The 19240-nt window shown below is 47.0% G+C and overlaps 1 protein-coding gene across 13 annotated transcripts in view; it reads left to right on the plus strand.

Annotated features, from left to right (window-relative positions):
• Positions 1–19240, plus strand: part of R3HDM2 (R3H domain containing 2) — a 157946-nt gene that overhangs the window by 136748 nt on the left and 1958 nt on the right. For 7 of the 13 annotated variants that reach the window (XM_027592283.1, XM_027592282.1, XM_027592285.1 and 4 more), the window contains 11 exons: positions 70–302; positions 2206–2372; positions 6236–6337; positions 8292–8534; positions 9011–9137; positions 9371–9531; positions 10007–10161; positions 11331–11431; positions 16597–16766; positions 17397–17544; positions 18851–18948. In XM_027592283.1, coding sequence (XP_027448084.1) covers positions 70–302; positions 2206–2372; positions 6236–6337; positions 8292–8534; positions 9011–9137; positions 9371–9531; positions 10007–10161; positions 11331–11431; positions 16597–16766; positions 17397–17544; positions 18851–18948 — 1705 coding nt within the window. The remainder of the gene's footprint in view (positions 1–69; positions 303–2205; positions 2373–6235; positions 6338–8291; positions 8535–9010; positions 9138–9370; positions 9532–10006; positions 10162–11330; positions 11432–16596; positions 16767–17396; positions 17545–18850; positions 18949–19240) is intronic. The other 6 variants (XM_027592292.1, XM_027592288.1, XM_027592291.1 and 3 more) reach the window with 2 other exon arrangements.

Genomic DNA, 19240 nt, shown 5'->3' on the forward strand with positions numbered 1-19240 from the left:
TGAACTCTCTCCTAGCTCTTCTGCCGAAGTGGTAGGTGGGGGGTGCTCTGACCACTGTGGTCTCTGCAGGGGGAACCGTGAGGGGCTGAGCCGAACCTCAAGCAGCCGCCAGAGCAGCACAGACAGCGAACTCAAATCCCTGGAGCCACGGCCGTGGAGCAGCACAGACTCTGACGGCTCTGTCCGAAGCATGCGGCCCCCTGTCACCAAAGCCAGCAGCTTCAGTGGCATCTCTATCCTCACCCGAGGGGACAGCATCGGGAGCAGTAAAGGTGGCAGTGCAGGAAGGATCTCCAGGCCAGGTACTACAGCTTCTGTCCTTCAGTGTCATGCTCATCATTTCTTGCTTGTCTTCTGCAAAACGTCACTGATACTTACTTCTAACAAAACCTTGTCCCAGTATAGTGTCCTGGAAAACTAACATAGCCAGATGAGGAAAAATTTGATTTCTTGGATCCATTGTTCTTTTGAGTCCCCTCTCTGATTTTCTTTCAGACCTTCTTTTCTAATTGGAAATGAACAAACAAAAGATTGGGATTTATTTTATCTTATTTCTGAACAAGGTTAGGCATCCCTGTCAGCCCAAGTTCAAGTTATATACTAAGATAAGAATGATACTGCTTGCATTCTGTAACCTCTGAGACTGTAGAGGGTTGGTAGTGCAAAAGAAAGCCTTGGAGTTCAGCTGTTTATAATCACTTGGTAGCGACCAGTAAGCCAAAACTGCAAGAAATGCTATGGCTGCTTCTCTGGAGCCCAGTTACTGAGAAGGAGCCCTATGTTGTCACTGAGAAGGAGCCCTGTGTTGCACGTGCCAGGCCTGTAACCACCATTCAGCTCTTCTGATATGCTGTGTAATTTCTCCGTTATTCCTGTTGCGCTCTTAGCAAGGGGTACTTGGCTCCTTATACCAAGTGGGCCTCTATTTCACCCTCCTTCCGCCTCTAAAGAATTCTTGCCTCACATCCCAGAAGTTCTGTAGGTCTTGTCCTCAGAAGACCTCAGTAGTCGTGAAGATTTTGCCTCTGTTAGGTCTCTGCTGCCCTTCGGTGTTACCTCTTCTCTAACCCCACTGCCTCTGCCTTTATCTGGGCCTTTGTGTTCTTTTATTTATGATACTAGTCCCCAAGCTGGTTTCCCTGCTCCATCCTCAGCCCTTTTTAGAGCCAGTTTATCCATCCAGAACATAGATCTAATCATGTCAGTCCTCTCTTTAAAAATGTTCATGTTTCTGCATTCCCTGCATAATCTAATCCGAATGACTTAATGCAGCATTTCTTCCTGACCCCAGTTTGCTACTTCCGTCTTACTTGCAGATATCCTTCTTCCTCTTGCTCTCCAGCCATTGGTTGAATATGGTATTAACTTCATTCCCTCTTGGTCTGACAGGTCTTCTCTTCACCCTTTAAATCCATTTCTCCTCCCACTTCCTCTTTAAGTGAGTTACTGCTTCCTCAACCTTGCCACCATACAACTTAGTTCATATCACTGATGCATCCCTTATCCTTATCAGATAGACTGTAATCGCTCTGTGCGTGTCCATCTCCTGTCTGAAGATCCTGTGCTACTTAATGGCAAGGACTGTGTTCTCTTCACCTTTGTGTTCTCGGTTCCTTATACAACGCCCGGCACATAGCAGATAGTTGGTAAAAGTGTTTTATGTGAATGCGTGCATGGCTTGGAGAGGCTGGAAATGGGGAGAAGAGTTGGGTGACAGTTGTGCTTATGTGTGTGCACAGGCAAGTGCTGGGAGAGGCAAGGTTGCCTTCTCAGCAACTTTTATGAAATGCTTCAAGTTGGAAAGAAATCAGAGAGAAGATAGGTCTCTTAAGGGACTAGGAATCTGCACCTTCCCAGGAAGCAAACATTAATGTTTTCAGCTGTCTAGTCATGATGGACAGATTCTAGGCTCTTCAGAGGAGATGCCTTGGCAGCCTCACATTTCGTTCCATTCTGAAATCCAACATCAACGGGCAAGGTATTTACTGTCCCTGGGGAGGAGAAACCTGCTAAGATGAAGACTCTCATCAGCAGGGCAGCTGAAATGCATCTGTGCTCATGCATGGATCTTCGCAAGACAGTGGGGGAATGGACAGAAGGGAAGTGAGGAGAAGCAGCAGGGAAGGAGTAGAGCCCTGTATCTCCAAGGGTGGCATGATCGTGGCTGGTGCTTACAACTCTTGGTGGGTCTCCTCTTTGCCTTAGGTATGGCACTAGGTGCCCCAGAAGTGTGCAACCAGGTCACCTCATCCCAGTCCGTCCGGGGCCTTCTCCCTTGTACTGGCCAGCAGCAGCCACAGCAGCCGCAGCTTCCTGCTCTCCCACCCACGCCTCAGCAACAGCCACCCTTGAATAATCACATGATCTCACAGGTGAGTCACCACTCAGTGCCAGAGCCCCCTCTGCTCCGATTCAGGCGAGCTCTGGAAGTACAGTCATGTCTGTTGTGCTGTGGGTGGCAGGAAAGATCTGTTGGAGGCCTGCCATTCCCTCCTCCGTTTCTGGTTTGTAAGCTGTGGGAAGAGAGGCGTAAGGGCAAGGGTTTGGCCAAAGTGCACTTAGAGTCAGCCTGGGGGCTTTTTGGTTTCTGTTTCTTCTTCCTGAGAACTGCCGGTGGGATCTTTTACCCCATTCCACACTTCTGCTGTACCTCATCTCCCTCGGTGTCCTGTGTAATTAGTGAGGTGATTTTGTTCGCTGTGTCCATATATGGAGCTTGAAGAGATCACAGCTCCCACCATAACTGACTGTGTTCATGTGACTGTTGAGCCATAAACACATATTTATGAGTTGGGGTTTGAGGAAAGGAAATATGCTCAAGACCCCTGCCATACATATGCCATAAGGCACAAACCCCTCCATAGTTGTCTTTGTTTCCCGTGCCAGAAAAGAGCTCTTTCTCCTTGTGTTGCTGGACTGATAGAGGTTGATTCCAAGTAGGGTTTGGGTGAAGTTTTGTTTCTGTGGAGGTCATGCAAGTCATCAGCATCAGAATCAGTCCCTATTCTAAACTGGAACGTTAGCGTTCTAGGTTTAAGCCTCCTTAATACTCTGAGGAGAGCTGTGCTGAGGTCTTCAGTTACTCTTTTTTTCCATGAGTAGAGCTGCCCATGAGTGGAGCCCATCCTCTGTCCTGGAGTATCTCTGGTGGTGCTCTCTGCTAATCGGGAAGCCCACATCTGCACTCTGCTGCTGCAGTTTTTCTCATTTCAGCTCCCAGGCTCCCTCACCTCTGTGCTCTGTTAGTGCAGCTTGGCCTCAGATCTGTCTCTTCTGTAGGTAACACAAGCAAATCACAGACGCTCATTCCCCAGGAACTGGAAACTGGACTGGAAAGAGCCCAGGGTGGCCCAGTACTACCCCATTCTGATATTGTGATGATCTGGGACACCCTGCTTTGTGTTTTAATGTAACCTACATGCAGATCATTCCAGGCCTTTATCTTGGCCCCTAAATCAGTTTCTCTGTAGTCCTGACTTTTGTTCTGGTTCTACCACCATCTACCTCATTAAGTCCCATTCTTACCAGCTTACCTTGCTCCATACTGAAGTGTGACATGTGTATGTGCTTTCCCTGATGGGTCTTCATTCAGACCTATAAACAAGACCTTGTTTTGAACGCCTCTCTCTCTCTGGCTATCTCTACTGTGTTTCTGTGCGTGCCTCACTTGTCTGTGGTCCCAGTATTTGTTTGCATTTTCTAGGATGTGTGTAATTTAATGTAGTCTTGCTCCCTTTTCTCCTTCTTGGTCTTCATCTGTCTCCTCCTTCCATCCATATCTAGAAACAGACAACAAGAGTAGGAGGAGAATAAAGAGATAATGAGAATAACCATTTGGGGCTGAAAGAATTTTAGAGTGTCTGGGTGACTGGCCCTAAATCCCAAACTTTTACTCATTCTGGCCCTGCTTCTGGATCACGAGGGTCAGTGGGTAGGTCATGGGTATTGACTGATCTTCTGCAGGATGTCCAGTCCTAGGTTAGGACCTATAGATTGGAGACAGGGGAGCATTATTCGTTACAGAGATTCTGTTCCCTCAGAAATTTGTAGCAAGAGGGATTTGCAACAGGCCTGGGGACAATGATGGCTAAACTATGCTAAACTTTCCCTTCTTGGCAGGCTTCTGATGGCAGAGCAGACCTCCCTGTCATGTGTCAGTAGAACACATGAAACCAGTGGGTGAGGCTGAGGATTAAAGGACCAGTGGCTACCTTTTGCCCTATTTACCTAAGGTGGCGTGGACCTCTTGAGGCGGAGCCCTCTGGGAGTCTAGTTAGGCAGCCAGGAGCCAGTGATCTGAAGAATTCACCAGCAGGTGGCAGTCAAAGCCCTCAGGGCCAGTCTTTGGCTTCCCCATGGTTTTTCCAAAGTTCCCTAGCCCTGGAGTTTGAGATTCTCTGAGAACTGTAGCTGAGGATAGTGGTGGAAGAACTTAAAAATAGCACGGAGACACCTACTTTTACCACTACCCTTCCTCAGTCAGAAGAGGCCTAAGAGAAGAGCATCATTTCTTCCCCCTTTTTCCTCAGAACTCACAAATGTGAAGAAACAGGCAGCTATACCTATGGCCACCCCTCCGCCCCCAGAGGGTACAAGACCTGAAGCACAATAGATCCTCTCCCCAAGAGAAAGAAAAGAACTAGGATAATAGAAAATGGGTTGAAAACCTACCAGCGCAAGTAGCTCATGCTGAGCAGCCTGGGCAGCAGTTAGATTTGAAATGGCTCACAGACACGGGGTATGCCAAGAGAGCTGGGAGTTTATCACGGGTGCTGCAACATCTCCCCCAGGTCACGCAGTGGATTCTCAGTAACTTTTTCCTAACCAAGATGACTTAGATTTTATTTAATCCAAGTAACAGGAGCATTCTCTTGTTTTGGAGGGCTCCTAATTCCCGGATTCTGCCTCCAGAACTATTAGTCCCCTTTATGAAAGGGTCTCCCCAGAGGTATATGCCGAGAGGTGATATTGCTACCTTGGGCCCCCATACTTCTAAATTTGAAAGGAGGGAGGAGAATCATACAAACAAAAACATGTTTGTATAATTATGTTTAACTTCTTCCTTCGCCTGCTCCCTGCTGTCAGAGTGGAGTAGAAAGAATACATGTGAGGCAGAGCTAGGTTCCCATCCCAGCTCAGCTGCATTAGCTGTGTGCTCCTGCACGTGTGATTGAATTCCTCTGAGCCTTACTATCCTAACCACAAATACAAGTTATCACCTCTCCCTATGGATTATTGTGAGTCTGTAATGAGATATGTATGTAAATGAGACGATGTATATAGATGGTATTCCCACCCCCCTTCCTAGCCTTTCCCCTTTCTCCCACCCCATCTACCACCAGGGGCTATGGCTGGAGCACCAGTTCTCCAGGAGAGGTGATTGAAATGGCTGGAGGAGAAGAAGAGAGAGAAAAAAGAACTTCCCATTAGTTGCTTTAGAACACATCATGTTCCTCATAAACAAATCTTCCTGCTTGAGGCTAGTGGAGGGACTGAAGGAACAAAAGCTACAGTGAAGCTATTTATATATATATTTTTGAAGCTATTTATATTTTATTCCAAATCCCTCCCTGTTTGCTTATGGGGGCATTTTCCTACTGCCCTCACAGCCTGGAGAAGCACAGAACAATCATGAAAGCAGGAGGAAGTAGCTGGAACCAGGTGTGAACTGGCGGTTTTTTCCTTCCCTACCCTTGGGAGGGAGACGATCCTTGTGAATGAGCACTTCCTCCAGGAGAGCTGTGGTGTGAAATCAGGAGCTTGGCTGGGAAAGCTGAGCCAGACCTTGGATAACCCCTCCTACAGAAGCAGGAATCCCTGCTCAAGTGGGCATTCAAGGAGGGGTACAATCATGCTCCCCAGGAATCGTGTGTTCAGAAAAAATGCTTTGGGAAAAGCTGTGTTTGGAATCAGGCTGCAGACACTGGCTCTGAGAGTCCTAAGATTGCTCACAACAGCTGCTGAGCTCTGAGTAGCTAACGGGGTGGAGTGTGCGCTGCCACGGGTCTCTCCTCATAGGAGAGATTGCTTATTTGTCAGAGATGCAGAAGCCGCAGCTGTCTAGGGCTTGCTCTCCAGTCTGCTCAGCAGCCTTGCTATTCATGTGACATTTTTTTTTTATGATTAACCTTGTTGTTCCTCCCCTTTCCCTCCCTGCCTCTGCTCCCCTCCCCCTGCCTCTCCCTCTACCTCCCTTTTTTCTTCCCTGTCCACATGCCTCTCTGCTGGTCCACAGCCAGTCCCGGCTCTGCAGCCCTCTCCGCAGCCTGTTCAGTTCTCTCCAGCCTCCTGTCCCCAAGTCCTTCTGCCAGTCTCTCCGCCCCAGCAGTACAACATGGTATAAACTCCGTTCCCCTTTTTGTCATGTCCATGTATGGCCTGTATCTGTGGTATGTCTGTGGGGTCCATCTGGGACAAAGCAGTTGCACTTTCTGGAAGGCCGTGTTAAAAGGTGTTTCTTCTTGAGCAAAGGGCTAGCACAGGCTGAGCTATAGTCCATTCTAGTGGCCTCGTCACAGGATTTCAGGCATCGAAAGATGCCTAAATATAAGAGAGGAACACTGAGTTCCCCTGAGTTTCAGGAGGGGGACAAAATTGGATGTTGGCTCTAACCTGGGCTCCTCATTGCTCCTCTATGTGCATCCTTCATCTCATCTCCTTTCTGGACATGTATGAACTCCCAGAACCCAGTTTATCCTGTATAGGATGGTTTTCTATAATTTCCTTCAAAGATAAAAACACAATTGCAGATTTCTCTGCCATTACTGGTAAAAACTTAAAATGTTCCTCATCTTACTGTGTTATTTTATATAAAAAACAGCCATTTCCATAGAACATGCTGTTTCAATTGTTTGTACCCTGACTACAAATCCTGTGAAGACCTGATTTACCTCATAGTTGATAACTCCTATCATGGTTATGAGAGCCCTGGTTGTGTGTGTGTGTGAATCACATGGTCTGATTTTTCACTGGAATCCCCTCTTTCCTTCCAACTCTCATCTCCATTCTGAAAAGCTCTGGAATGTGGACCTCAAAATAATCTGCAGTCCAGTCCTCTTGTCATCTATTCCTGCCCACTAAGGTAGCAAAACAGCTAACTTGAAGATCAGATTCCTGAAAATTAAGTGAAACCACAGGAAAGAAACAAGTCTTTGTTTCTACTAGTTTGTTTTTCATAAGAAGTACTGCTCTAGCATGTGTGTGTGCCTGTGTGCGCGCGTGCGCGCGCGCGTGTGTGTGTGAGAGAGAGAGAGAGAGAGAATGTGTGTGTGTGTGTGTGGGAGAGAGAGAGAGAGAATTACCATCCAGGAAGCAGAAGGAACGGGGAAGCTAACAAATTCTGACCTATCATCATATAAGTGAGAGGCGGAACACCATCCATCCCTCTTGCTGCTTAGAGAAGAGAGCTGAGAGAGGAGGCAATTACAGACTAGCCTGTCAGTCTCCTTGCCCTCCAGCTCAGCCACTCAGCCTGGCCTCCTTTCAGAGGTGAGAATTGGAAGTGGTTCATGAAGGGCAGGAGAACTCTAGGCAAGTGTCAGAGAACAGAGGTGGAAATGACCTCGAGAGGAGGCTTAAAGGGGATAAGCAGCAGGGGGGGAAGCCCACCGTCCTTCCGCTACATAGGCAGAGCTGGGGAGCCTCATGAACCTAGCCATCCCTAGTCCACTCAAGGTGTTATCTAGGTCCTTTATTATAAAAACAGGATCTATGGCAACATAGAGCCTTTTGTATGGTTGGAGACATGAGGAAAACAGGAAATGGAGAAGGACTTACAATCTTTTTTTTTTTTTTTAGCCCTAATTAGTTTGTCCTGTCTTTATATATACAGAAAGTTGTGTTGTTGCTCCCATCTCTCCAAGGCTAATTCTGATAGAGGTCGTAGTCACAGTGGCCATTGTTATCTCATATGTGGTGAGGAGTCTGATTCTGGAGTTAGGCTTCAAAAACCTGTTCAGTTAATAGCAATTTTTTTTTTTAAGTTTTATTTTTAAATATCCCTACACCCCATGTGGGGCTCGAACTCACAACCTTGAGATCAAGAGTCACATGCTCCAGAGACTGAGCCAGTCAGGCGCCCGTAGTTCACAGCAGTTTAAAACACCACATGATAGAGGCTTAGGGCTAAAAAGTGCCTCCCAGGGAATGGAGGCAGGAGTATCCCAAATTGGTGTAAGTAAAGAAGGCTGTAGAGAGGGTTGCTATTTCTGTCTATCTGTCTTTGTGTTGAAGCCAGATACAGGGGGCTTGATATGACCTGAGTCCTCAAGTCTCCCTTGCTGTCTCAACAGGCAGATGACCTCAGCAACCCCTTTGGACAAATGAGCCTTAGTCGCCAAGGTTCTACTGAAGCAGCTGACCCATCCTCAGCTCTGTTCCAGCCCCCACTTATCTCCCAGCATCCTCAGCAGACTAGCTTCATCATGGCTTCTACGGGACAGCCCCTCCCCACATCCAACTATTCCCCTTCTAGCCATGCGCCACCTACTCAGCAAGTCCTGCCGCCCCAGGGCTATATGCAGCCCCCTCAACAGGTGAGCAGCATGGGCTCCCAGCTTAAATCACTAATTCAATTTGTCCACTGTTATAATCCTCCTTTCTTCGTCTAGTTTAGATAGATCAGAGGAGATACCTGTCCCCATTTCCATTTCCCCACCTTGCACTTGAGAGTTGTCTTTCTAGTCAGAAGGTCATCCTCCTACATAACATAAATCATTCCTGTTCTGTTTCAGACTTGTATGTTAATGCTGCAGTTGCAGGTCCAGACATCTCTATTTACAGATTTCTGGCCTTTGACCCTGATTCATTTATTGATTTAAAGATTTATTTATTTGGGGGTGGTGAGGCAGAGGGAGAGAAAGAGTCTCAAGCAGACTCCTTGCCGAGCGCAGAGCCCGACTCGGTTCGATCTCACAACCCTGAGATCATGACTTGAGCTGAAATCAAGAGGCGGGGATGTTGGGGTTGAATTTAAGGGAGCCTCTCACATATCTCTTTCCTCTCACCATAGATCCAGGTTTCTTACTATCCCCCTGGACAGTATCCTAACTCCAACCAGCAATATCGACCTCTCTCTCACCCGGTGGCCTATAGCCCCCAACGTGGTCAACAGCTGCCTCAGCCATCCCAGCAGCCTGGTAAGAGGAACTGCTGGGGTAGGGAGGCAGTAAATAGAGGAAGGGGAGAGACTTCCTTGTTTAAAAAAAAAAAAAAAAGAAAGGCACAGGATTGATTAGTTCCAAGAGGGACCCAGGATCTCCAGAAAAAGAAAAGGTAAAATAGACAGGAGAAGGAAAATTACTGAGAGAGTGTAACCTCCTAAACATTGTTGAGACCATGCTAATGTCTTCTCTGCCTTGCCTATCCCTAGGTTTACAGCCCATGATGCCTAACCAGCAGCAGGCGGCTTACCAAGGCATGATTGGGGTCCAGCAGCCACAGAACCAGGGCCTGCTCAGCAACCAGAGGAGCAGCATGGGGGGCCAGATGCAAGGCCTGGTGGTTCAGTACACTCCACTGCCTTCTTACCAAGTGGGTGCATTCTGCACTGGGAAAGATCACCCAGTCCTTGGGATGAGGAAAAGGAAGACAGTCTCCCACATCATCCAGTGTGACAACTCCAACACTAAAATACTGTTCACTTTCCCCCTAGAATTTGTGGGTGTTTTTCCTCTGAGAGAAAGCGCAGAGAGTCTGAGAAGATTGTCTTTATTTAAATTGTTTGGTCTTTATACAGCCGTGCAAATGAGTATGTGGCCCAGAAAAGTAGGATCTAAAGGAAGTCAGGCTCCTTTCTCTACATCAGATGCCCGAGGGAGGTGTTTGGAGAAGAGGGAAGTGCAGAAAGCTCTGTACACATTTTCTTTAGGCAGATGAGGAGAGTAGGAGGAGTCTGTACAGGTAGGGAAGGAAGTCAGTGTCCTGGTGTAGTGATGACTTATTTGGCCATTCTCTGGATGAGCTCATTGGGAGTACAAGTGGTCATTCTCTTCTTATCTCTACCCAGGTCCCAGTGGGTAATGACTCACAAAATGTGGTCCAGCCGCCTTTCCAGCAACCCATGCTGGTCCCTGCGAGCCAATCTGTGCAAGGGGGCCTCCCAGCAGGGGGCGTACCGGTGTACTACAGCGTGATCCCACCGGCTCAGCAGAACGGTACGAGGTGAGGACTCCCAGAGAGTCGGGGCACATCTCCCATAGACCTTCAGCAACTTTCCACTGACCTAAGGAAAGAAAGGCAGGGGTAAAGATTCCAGTGGTGCCCTAAAGCAGGTAGAATGTGAGGGAGTTCATTCTTCTTTTCTCCTTGTTGTTTTGACATTTGAATAAGAGCTCATCAGCAGAAAAAAATTCTTACTCTAGAGACAGAGGCTTTATGATGTCCCCAGTGTTTTGTTTTTCTTATCAGTGGGATTTAGAATTATGGGATAGAGACTGCTCATCATTAAAAGAAGCAATATATATATATATATACACATATATGTAAATTTTTCTATGTACCTGTTTATATCCATGGATGAATCTCAGATGGTCTATTTCTGTATGTCTATATATATATATATATATATATATATATATATATATATATATATATATATATTAGTATATGTCATAGCTGATAGAATTTTAGAGGTAGAAGCCACCTTAGAAGTATTTAGTCCACTTCCCTTGTTTTATTTTTCTCCCTCTTATAAATGAGAAAATTCCAGCTAGGGAGATTAAGAAACTTACTCAAAGTCAACCAGCTAGTTAGAAGTAGAGCTGGAACTAGAAGTCAACTCTGGGCCTACTTGTATGTATTTCTGTGTTGCTCGCGGTATGTATGTTTACTTCTCTTTTTGTGTGTATGTCTCCGTGTTATCTTGAGTATTGCGGGGGGATTCCCCCTTTGTCTTTAGGTAACTCTGTTTGCCATTGTGTAAATATCCTAAATCAGACATCTCCTTAGTTCTGTTTTACCCATCTCTCTCTGGCACTGTGTGCCTGTTTCTGGCACTTCGTGTTTCTCAGTGTGTGTGTGTGTGTGTGTGTGTGCGCGCGCACGCATGTGTATGTGTCTGGTGTTTCCACACTGTTGGGATGAGCCTGTGTCACTAACATTCCATCTGTAGCACTGATTAGCAGCTTCCTAATTGAAAGATGATCAAGTACAAATATATATAATTAACTTTGAACTGATGAGTGATTTTTAGAAATTGCATGGCAAATTGGTCTGGGAATGACTGGCTGCTGCCTCTGCTTCCCACGGGGAGGCCCGGCAAGCAGCAGCTGTTTGCCAGGAGCTGTGCTCCTCCCGCTCCCACTTTAACACTACTCTTCTCCATCCCCCAGCCCTTCTGTGGGGTTTCTGCAACCTCCCGGCTCTGAGCAGTACCAGATGCCTCAGTCTCCCTCTCCCTGCAGTCCACCACAGATGCCACAGCAGTACTCAGGTAAGAGGATAAAGAATTGGGAGGTGTTGGGTACCAGCAAGAGCAAACACTGCTGAAGGATTTGTGCTCTAGAGCTGGGAACGACAAGAGAGTTCAGGGATTGGCTCTGTCCCCAGCTGTAACACCACCACAAGGAAAGACCAGAGTTCTGACTGGTGTTTTCCAGGGGTGCTGAAGTTGACCTGTTGAGAGGTGAGGCTGGTTGGCCTATCTCCATCCCTGGGAAGCCACATCCTTGATTGGGTTCCTTGTTTTCTTTCTTTCTTATTTTTTTTTCCTCCCTGTATCCAGCATTACACTCACCACTCACATGCCTTTGAGACATGAAGTGCTTACCTCTGTCTCCAGTACTCATTCTTCCTATAGACAGCTTTACTTTTCTGTTGGGAGTGTGAGGGAGGCTGATAAAATGCTTTTTAAGTCATATCTTAGATTTGTTTGGCAGTTTTTCATATGTGCTCACATACATTGTGTCATTTTAATTCTCAGCACAACTCTGTGAAAACAAGATATAAGACTCAAAGAGGATAAATGACTTGCCTGAGGTCACGATCCTAGACCTTGAACTTGGGTCTTTTGCCTTTTCATAACCCATCCTGCACCCTCAATATCACACTACCAACAGGTCTCTGTACTCTATTCCTTTCCCTCCAGTGGGAAATAAATGGCTATCATGTTCAATAGCTAAAGGCTTTCTTTGAAGGGGCAGCTGTCCCATGAATAGGCTGATGCCATGCAGTCTCTCACTTTCTGCCTTTGCCAAATTCCTGGCAAATTCTCCCAACACACCAAGTACAGCTACCCTTGTTTGTTGCCCTTTCACCTCACCCTGGCACAGCATTACACTGCAGCTAAAGCAACTTCGGGGGGCTTCTCCAGTGGGGGACGTCTTAATGCAGTCTCCAGCCATCCCCATTTCCCTCTGTTGTGGGAATATCAGAGTGCCCTCTTCTGGTGAGAGGGAAATATTTTGACAGTTTTCCCCATTTTAGAAATGAGATTTTCACCTAGGAGTTTTTGCACTCTGTGTTAGATGCTGTGGAATGGATTCCAGAATTAATCTTGCTCATAAGACATGATCAGTTCTTACCTTCAAGGAGCAATGACTTCTCCCTTCATCTAGACCAAACATGCCTCTCTCACAGGCTGAGAGGTTTTAAATTCAACAGCCTTTACCCTTTATTACATTACTGGTCTCTCTAGCTGTTTCTCCTAGTGTCCGCCAGGGACACTTGACCTTGAAATTCCCAGCGGGATATGGAAATTGTAGAAACCAGCTCCAAGAACCGCTGTAGCCTCTGGTGGTTCTTGCTCCTGCAGGGCATTTTTTCTCTTTGTTAAAACAAGTGTGTGCATATACATATGGGTATACTTGTATGTGCATTTTTATGTGAATCCTTAGTGGTATCTCAGTGTATGTATTGGGTCTCTGTGGTTGTATCGCTTCATCTTCAAGTACAAGGTCTTAGAAACAAAGCAAGTGAGAAGAATTTTTCACTACCTACTCTGGACTTAGTGCTAGGTTAAGCAAACTGGAACAGCTGTTGTTCTGAACGTTGGCAGCACTGGAGGTCTGGCCTGGGATTAGAAGGAGGTCATCTGTGCTCTTCCCAAATCAATAGTAATGGAGGAAGCCCTCTTCATCATCTAGTTCCCTTACTTCTTTGGAATTTCCTGTTATATGTCTTTTCTTTCAAGCTTCCCTGATTGATTGATTCTAGACTTCTCTGACTGATCCCTTGTACTCTTCCTAGGTGATGGGACCCTATGTTCCAGCTGTGTCACCTAAGAGACCGTATTCACCATATCATTGATTTTAAAAGTCTTCAGTCTCTGCTCATGGGAATATAAGAGGAGCTGGAAGGAAAAAAACAAGTGCTGCTTCTTCCTTTCCAGTTTGCCCTTTATTGGGAAGAGAGAAAGCCAGCATAGCCCACAAGGGCTGCTATGTCACCTTCAGAGGACAGTCACCCGCCCTTCTTCCATGTAGCAACATGGTCACTTTTCCAAAAATAAAGGCAGGGATTAAGATTGGCTGTTCCTGGAACAACTGTTCTGGCTTATTAATACATTTTTGTAGTTGTCCATTTTACCCCTAGGCCTAGACCTAAATTCCTCCATTGTGGTATTAGACAGCACTATAACCCCAGGAAACACTTTTCTTCCCACTAAAATGATGGCCCACGGGTCCCTTGAGGTTACTCCAGAAGCGCTTGTCTGGGGAAGATGCACACAGACGTGAAATGTCAGTGATACATATACACAGACTCCCAACTCACTGTGACACAGCACCATGGCCAGAGTGAGGTATATACAGAAATAGCCTCTCACACTTACTGGCTCATTTTGTAGCTGAGGGGATTTCAAAGCTGAAACGAACACTTTTCTCTCCCACTCTGTAAGGATACTTCTTTCCTTCACCAAAAAAGGGGAAAAACACTAAGATACTGTTAGATTGTATCCTGTAATATAGGAAAGATGATTGTTGATATTATTTCTCTGGACATTCCTTTCCATAGATTGGGTTCCTGGTGGTAAGGAAGAAGCCTTATCAGTCTTCTACCTTAGTGATTTAAAAATAAAAAAAACCTAAACAAAAACCAATTCTGCTAGACATAAATGTCATCTGTTTGTATTTATGCGGTTTGCTCTGCCCAATCGACCTTTCTGCCCAGGTTTAATGATGCCACTTAAAAAGCCATTCACACGTCCCCTCTCCTTTCAGAGCTTTCAGGCTGAAATTGATTTCCTTATTCAACCCTCCTCTCCCCCTTCCCACTTCAACCCAGGCCCCTTTCCCCAACCTGATTATATGGAAGTGCTGTCCCTGGGTAGTGGGGTGGTTTTTCTCTTCTCTCCTCTTTTCTTTCTTTCTTTTTTTTTTTATTGCCACGTCCATTAAGAAGTAGTGACAGTTTAGCTGTTAACGGATGCCACCTGCTTTTGGCTTGAGGAAGAGAAGCATAAAAATCAGCTCATCAGCATAGTGCTCTGTGTCCCAGCTGAGTGAAGGAACAATGCGCCAGGCCAGGGGGGAGGGCTCAGTGTAGGGAGGACCAAGGCTGGGATTGAAAACCCTGGCTTTGTTTTTGTCAGGATCAGAGAAAATAATATGAGGACTTTGTTCTCTTTCCCCCTCCCCTTGAGCCCTCTAATAGCTCCTTATGGCTACATGTTGGTATTAGAAAGAGCTTCCACCGTTTTCCTTATGCCCACACTCTTCACACTCACATGTCCCCGCCCCCCATCCTTTCCTGGCCTGAGGCACTAGGCTCAGATTATGAGCTGCCTTCTAGAAAGCTGTAGATTTGATTATTTTTGCGTTGGCCCCCTCAGGTAGCAATGAGGTGTTTGAATAAGGTCAATTGCAATTTTGTTGGAAGAGGATGTTGGAGCAGGTGGGGCTCTTTGGATGGGGAAAGAAAATGCCCAGAGCAGCTCTAGTAAGGGGGGAGTTGTTAAATATATGACACTCCACAGCTCTTCGATTTTCTGGTGGCCCTTCCACAAGCTGTGCTGACGAATACCCTGTCCCCTATGGCAGAGGATGGGGAGAGGCGAGCCTGTCGCTCTGAGTATTTGTGTTCTCTGATTAGATGGACCCCAGAGGGTGGGGGCCACAAATTGACTGGAGAATAGGGTACGACAGATGCTGTGTCTCCCAAGCTGCCCTCTGAGGCCTCCTGCTGCTGCTTTTCCTTCCCTTTGACCGGTGCTACCTGAGAAAAGCAGTCACGCTCACTTCCCAGCATGACCGGTGCCCAGGGCAGAGGCTGCAGCATTTCCCGTCCCAGGAAGCAGTGTGACGGCGGCAGCCAGCGGTAACCTCAGAGCACCGAGCCGTGACAATGGCAGCACTGCGGCAGGTTTTCGCACTAGCCACCCCCAGTCCCGTTTCTCTCCCGCCACACACACACACGGACTCAGCCTGTCCCTCAACGGAGATCTAGCCTGAGAGGTCAGGAGCAAACGCTCAGGCTGGACAGTCCCCGTGGGGAAGCAGAGCTCCTGTCCATCCCTCCCAGCGGGGACTGTCGTTCAGACTGCTTTTCCCTGATCCCTTACCTTGCCTTTCACTATGAGGAAGATTCAGGACTTAATGTTCTTCCACATTGAGCTCTTCACTTCCCCCAGCCTATGAGAGGGTAAGGCTACCCATGGTTGTTTGTGCTAAAACCTCAGGCTCACATCAGTCACCTGAACCTGTCAGCGAAACCTTCAGAGAGTCTGACCCTCCCACTCGATTCCCGCCATCATGGCTCTAATTCATAACCTCCTCATTCTTTTTTCTGTGGCTTTCCAATTCGTGTTTCTGCCTCCAGTCCCTCCCTCTCTTCAGCCATTTTACATCTGGCCACTTGAATTAGCTCTCTGAAGTTCTGTTCCCAACACCTACAGGATAAAGGCCCTTACAAGAACGTGCTTCAAACTCTGACACCAGCTGTTTGCTTAATGTGTGACTCCCTGATAGACTGTCCATCCCGTAAGGGCAAGGACCACTTTTGTTTGTTGTACACCCAGTGCCCAGCATAGGAACTGGCACCTAGTAAATGTTCAATAAATGTTGACTAAATGAATGAACATATCTCCCACTTCCCCTACACAACCCCTGTGCCTCAGCACCTTGAATTATTTGTCATTTCCTGAATGTGACATACAGCTCTGTGCCATTCCCAATTCAAGTGCTTCCTGGCCTGGCTTAGGGAAGCTGTGTGCATCCATCTCCAGAGCAACCAGAGATCGCTGACCTATCTGCAGCCATTACCAGAAAAGCCTGCACGTGCCTATGGCCCTGGCCCAAGCCCCAGGCTGGGACCTGTACCATGCCCAGGCAGTTAAGCAATCTGACCTGGGCATTTGGTAATATCGGATTTTGACAAATGGAGTAGTTTTCTGCCAAGCATATGAGGCACCCCTTACCAGGTCAAGGCCACGAGAGCATTGGCATCTGGGACCCATGTCTCTTCCACTCAAACTTTCACTTGGTTTGGGGAGAGGGGAGTCGAACACTAAATCAGCAACTATCTCAGATTCCTGGCAAGACACAGTTTAAGTGACCCTGAGGCGAGTGGGTAGATTGCTTACTGGCTTTCACACTCAGGGTTAGTTGGAAGGTCAAAATATAGTCTAAATTCACAACTAATCCCTTTCTTCCTGCCACTCAGGAGTGTCACCTTCTGGACCAGGTGTGGTGGTCATGCAGCTGAATGTCCCTAATGGACCCCAGCCCCCCCAGAACCCATCCATGGTCCAGTGGAGTCACTGTAAATATTACAGCATGGACCAGCGTGGGCAGAAACCTGGAGACCTATACAATCCTGACAGTAGCCCCCAGGTGAGTCCTGCAGCCCAACATTATCTTGGCAAGGAGGAGACCAGATTTTTCTCGGGGAATAATCTTTGCCATTGACTGAGCAGCCTCTTCTACTTGTCTTTCCATGGGCACTCTTCAGGGGGGAATCATAAGAAATAGAGGAGAGTATCTGCTTTCAAGGAACCTAAGATCTAAGGGACACATACTTGGAAATGCCAAGAGAATACTTAAAACACTATGTCAAAAAGTGGATGTTAAAATAATACAAATTGGGGCACCTGGGTGACTCAGTCCATTAAGCGTCCGACTCTTGATTTGGGCTCAGGTCATGATCCCAGGATCGTGGGGCTCTGAGCTCAGCAGGGAGTCTGCCTTGAGATTCTAAACTTCTCTCCCTGTCCTTCTCCCTCTGCTCCTCCCCACCCCCACCCCCCGCTCACTCTGTCTCTCTCTAAAGTAAATCTTTTAACTAAATACATTAATTAATACAAATTAATTAGGGACTAAGGGGGCTGTTGGAAGGAGCAGTCCAACTTTGACAGAGTTCTGCAAGAGAAGTTTTCTGAGCGAGGTGAATTTTAAGCCAAGCCATAGGAATATCCAGAGGGTCATGTTTGGTGTACATATGATGTGTGCTCCTCTCTCCAACAGGCCAACACTCAGATGAGCAGCAGCCCCGTCACATCTCCTACCCAGTCTCCAGCACCCTCTCCTGTCACCAGCCTCAGCAGTGTCTGCACAGGACTCAGTCCCCTTCCTGTCCTCACACAGTTCCCCAGGCCTGGGGGTCCAGCACAGGGTAAGGGGTTAGATTAGAGCTGGCTGCTGCCCTTCACAGCCCATTCCCAAGTGCGAAGATCCAGATGGTAGCAACCGGCAGGAAACCAGTGTGGCTGGTCATCCAGCTCTTGGAGCCAACTCTTCCTTTAATATCCCTGTTTAGGTCAAGGACACCTGCCCCTCTTTAGTGCTGCCCATAGTCAGCTTACTGCAGACCTCCTTTACATATTTAGTATTTACTACCAAGTCTACAAGGTAGGGGACTATGAGCCCAGAAAAGAAACTTTCTAACGAACCTAAGAGTTTAACTCATCAGGACTGAGTCTGAGGGCTGAGACTATGGGGCTGTGTCAGAAACACTGTAGTTTTAGAAGAGAGAACACTGGAGTTGGATTGGAAAGACTTGGGTTCAAGTTCATGTTCTACCACTAATTAGCTTTGTGATGTTGAGCATGTTACTTAACCTTGGAACCAGGCCTCAGTCCTAATCTATAAAATGGGATTAATCACATATAAGATGGAAATAATCTTATCTGTTTCTGCCTTGGCTGTCACAAGCAGTATTAAAAATCAGATGAGAATATGGTTTAAAAACTAAAGTGCTCTGAAATCTAACATTTATCAACAATAAAGTAACATTTATGGTGCTTACTGTGTACAGAGCATTACTATAAGTGCTTTGTGTGTCTTGTATTCACTCAACCTTCAACACTGATGAAGAGAAAATGTACCCAACCTCTCATTTCCAGTAACAGAGCCAGGATTTGAACCTAGGCTGTTTGGCTCTAAGCCTGTGCTCTTATCCACTCACTGTATTGCCACTCAACAGGAGTTCGAAATTTGAGCCCTGGGTTTGGGGTAGGAGAATCTATATAAGAAATTAGGGAAACCGGGCTGGCTCAGTCGGTAGAGCATGTGACTCTTGATCTCAGGGTTGTGAGCTCAAGCTCCATGTTGGGCATATAGATTACTTAAAAAGAAAGAGAGAGAGGGAGGGAGGGAAGGAGGGAAGGAAGGAAGGAAGGAAATGAATGAATGAAAAACATTCATAAGCATCTGTAGGTTTCCTCCAGGGCCTTTCATCTGCAGTGGACAGAGCCCTTCTTCAAGGGTGAGGGAACCTAAAAGCCCCATTTGCCTGAGATACTTAGGCTGAGAGCCAGGGGGTTTAGGAAGAGAGACAACTTTTCAATCAGTCACATGGACACTCCTATCATAGAAAAAGTGGGAAAAGTATGCATTGTTGTCATCTATCTCCAGAGCCCCCATAAAAGTTGTATCATGAAGTTGTAACTCCCAGAAAGCCATCTGTTCTTCCTCCCTAGGTGATGGGCGCTACTCCCTCTTGGGCCAGCCATTACAGTACAATCTGTCTATCTGCCCTCCCTTGCTCCATGGCCAGTCGACTTACACGGTACACCAGGTAAGGGTGCCCACCAACAGACCCCTCTTCTCATCCAGGCCCCTATCTCTGAGCCATCCACCTCAACCAGTGGGGTGGACAGGGGAGATAGCACAGTGAGAATGAACAAAGTGGGAGGGGCCTTACCCCTCTCCCATACTCATTCTTCCCACCTGACCCCAGTGCCAAGGGGGAAGGACTCTGTTTCTCAGTGGCCACTCTGGCCAGTTTGCCTGCCTGGTGGGGCAGGATTCTCAGGGTTGGGTGCTGCTCCTTAATCTTTCAGACAGACATTAGGATGCAAGGGAGTCAA

Source organism: Zalophus californianus, chromosome 9 (genome assembly GCF_009762305.2).
Source record: "Zalophus californianus isolate mZalCal1 chromosome 9, mZalCal1.pri.v2, whole genome shotgun sequence".
Taxonomy (NCBI): domain Eukaryota; kingdom Metazoa; phylum Chordata; class Mammalia; order Carnivora; family Otariidae; genus Zalophus; species Zalophus californianus.